Source organism: Echinops telfairi, unplaced genomic scaffold (genome assembly GCF_000313985.2).
Source record: "Echinops telfairi isolate 266 unplaced genomic scaffold, ASM31398v2 ScPeMD7_7473;HRSCAF=8511, whole genome shotgun sequence".
NCBI lineage: Eukaryota > Metazoa > Chordata > Mammalia > Afrosoricida > Tenrecidae > Echinops > Echinops telfairi.
This window is the reverse complement of record NW_022111377.1, coordinates 6,158,369-6,160,698: the sequence shown is the minus strand read 5'-3', so window position 1 is coordinate 6,160,698 and position 2,330 is coordinate 6,158,369. Positions and strand designations below refer to the sequence as shown.

Below are 2,330 nucleotides of genomic sequence, written 5' to 3'. Positions count from 1 at the left end.
TCCTCAGTTCTTCACAGCAGCTGGACAATGCCTCTCTCTGATGCATCCTTGAAGTCAAGCCTTCTGTTGATTTACAAGATGGCTTCAGCATCTCCCTACTTGTAAAATATACTGTTCCATCTATCTGTGTCATTTATTTATTCTTTATCCTAGCAGGGATAAGTAACCGTGAATACTAAATTGTGTTGCAATCTGTCAGTTGTGAGAATTTCTGTTTTCTTTATGTTGAGGTGCAATTCATCCTAAAGGCTGAACTCTTTATAAGTGCTTCAAGTCCGCTTCACTTTCAGCAAACAAGGTGTTGTCATCCGAATATTGCAGGTTGTTCCCCAGCCTCCCTCTAATCCCGATACTGTGTCCTTCTTCATACAGGCCAGTTTTTCAGATTATTTGCTCAGCGTACAGATTGGATAAGTATGGTGGAAGGATACTAATCTCAGGTATATCCATGCATAGAGACAAGGGACCTTCAAAAAGTTCATAAACGAATGGAATGAAAAGATAATGGAATTTTTCCATGAGCTTTTTGGATATATATATATATATCCAACCTTCCTACATACACTGATCTTTATCTTGTTTCTTCACATTTAAAATGTATAGCTCTTAATGTAAGTACACGAAGTCTTGCCTGGTTCTTTTCAGTGGCTACACAGCATCTCACTGGCATGTAAGCAGCGCCCCCATTGTGTGCATTTGTTTCCCATATGCTGCTACTCCCAACAATGCTGCTATACACTAGCACCCATTTGCATTTCAATATGTATGCGTACATTCATCTAGAAGTTAAATGAGTAGGTGCCTTCTTCAGATGACAACTTTTGCCTAAACTACCCAAATACATTTTCCACAAACGTGATAACATTGCTTCCTCATTCTTTTTGTGTTATCGTGAACCGTAGGAGAACTTAAATTGTCAAAAATTCAGAAAAATGTGAAGCAGAACATACGAGACAATATCTCCTTGTTCAGTTTGGGGATAGGATTCGATGTTGACTATGATTTTTTGAAGAGACTCTCTAATGAAAACCGTGGGATTGCTCAAAGGATATATGGAAACCAGGACACGTCTTCCCAGCTCAAGGTAACATTTCCCCCCTTTACTCCAAATCGCCCAACAGTAATAACTAATGCCTAAGAGAAGATGGTCAAATCTGACTCCAAATTGTCATCATTCTTAACTATAGTTAATCATGAGCATCAGGGGGAGCTATTCAGATCTTCTCTCATATACCCTCTGCCTACCTCTATTTCTGCCTTTGTAGTCAGCTGTTGAAACAGCAGATCAGTGGTTATTCACATCTGTACCCAGAGCTACTCAGACCACTATCAAAGCTGGTTTCTTTCCAGTCCTGCTAACTAACAGGTCCTCCTGATCACCATGGCCACCTAGTTCCCCTTTAAAGTACATGGGTATCTTTAATGCCAGTGTTGTTCGAAGGCAGATCAAACTATGGCCTTTAAGTTTCCTCAAAGGTAGATAAGGACAAAGATGCAGAAGAGCCTCTCTGACCTGGTTCGCCGACAATGCCAGACACCATATGTAAACTTAGCGATAGGGAAGAAACAAGGTTTTAATGCGTGTCCATGAGTTTTCCATGTTGATCATAATAGGAAAAAATGTTTTTATTGATGGACCCTGAAATTTCTCAACAGTCTGTATCTCCTACAGACCTCAATGTTTTCATTGGATCATTATGAGAATCTTCCCTCCTCCCTTCGCTTTTTCACAGAGATCTTGTGGGAATATTTGCTAAGCGTTTGAGGAATTTCAGAGAAGAGTGCTTTAGGCCTGTAGAGGGATACGAAAATAATGATCCTCCCAATTTTTATGAATTGTAGAAATTCTACAACCAGGTCTCCACTCCATTGCTCCGGAACATTCAGTTCAACTATCTCCATCCAGCTACGGATGTCACCCAAAACAGTTTCCATAACTATTTTGGAGGCTCGGAGATTGTGGTCGCAGGAAAGGTTGACCCGACCAATTTGAAGCCAGTAGAGAGCATCATCACCGCAACCTCGGTATGTCTGTTGATCTGCTTATTCTAGAATTACTAACTGGTCCTTATGAGTTAGGCTGCTACCTACAAAGTCAACAGTTCAAAATCATCATCCACTCATCAGGAGAAGGATGACGCTTTTTACTCCCATAAACAGTTACAGTGTGTTAGTCTGGGTACTTTTGAGAAACAAATCCACAGAAACTCATGTAGAAGAGAGAGTCTTATATAATGGGTAAGTGATTGGCATTCTATGATGCTCACCTTCCCGACACAACCGCTGAAGACAAAGCGGGTGAATAAGCAAATGTGGTGAAGAAAGCTGAT

At 40.6% G+C, this 2,330-nt stretch overlaps 1 protein-coding gene across 1 annotated transcript in view; it reads left to right on the top strand.

The window, feature by feature from the left end:
- ITIH2 (inter-alpha-trypsin inhibitor heavy chain 2) overlaps positions 1-2,330 on the top strand; it is a 47,430-nt gene that overhangs the window by 26,242 nt on the left and 18,858 nt on the right. Inside the window, exons 11-12 of the mRNA XM_045285584.1 lie at positions 894-1,084; positions 1,843-2,025. Coding sequence (XP_045141519.1) covers positions 894-1,084; positions 1,843-2,025 — 374 coding nt within the window. The remainder of the gene's footprint in view (positions 1-893; positions 1,085-1,842; positions 2,026-2,330) is intronic.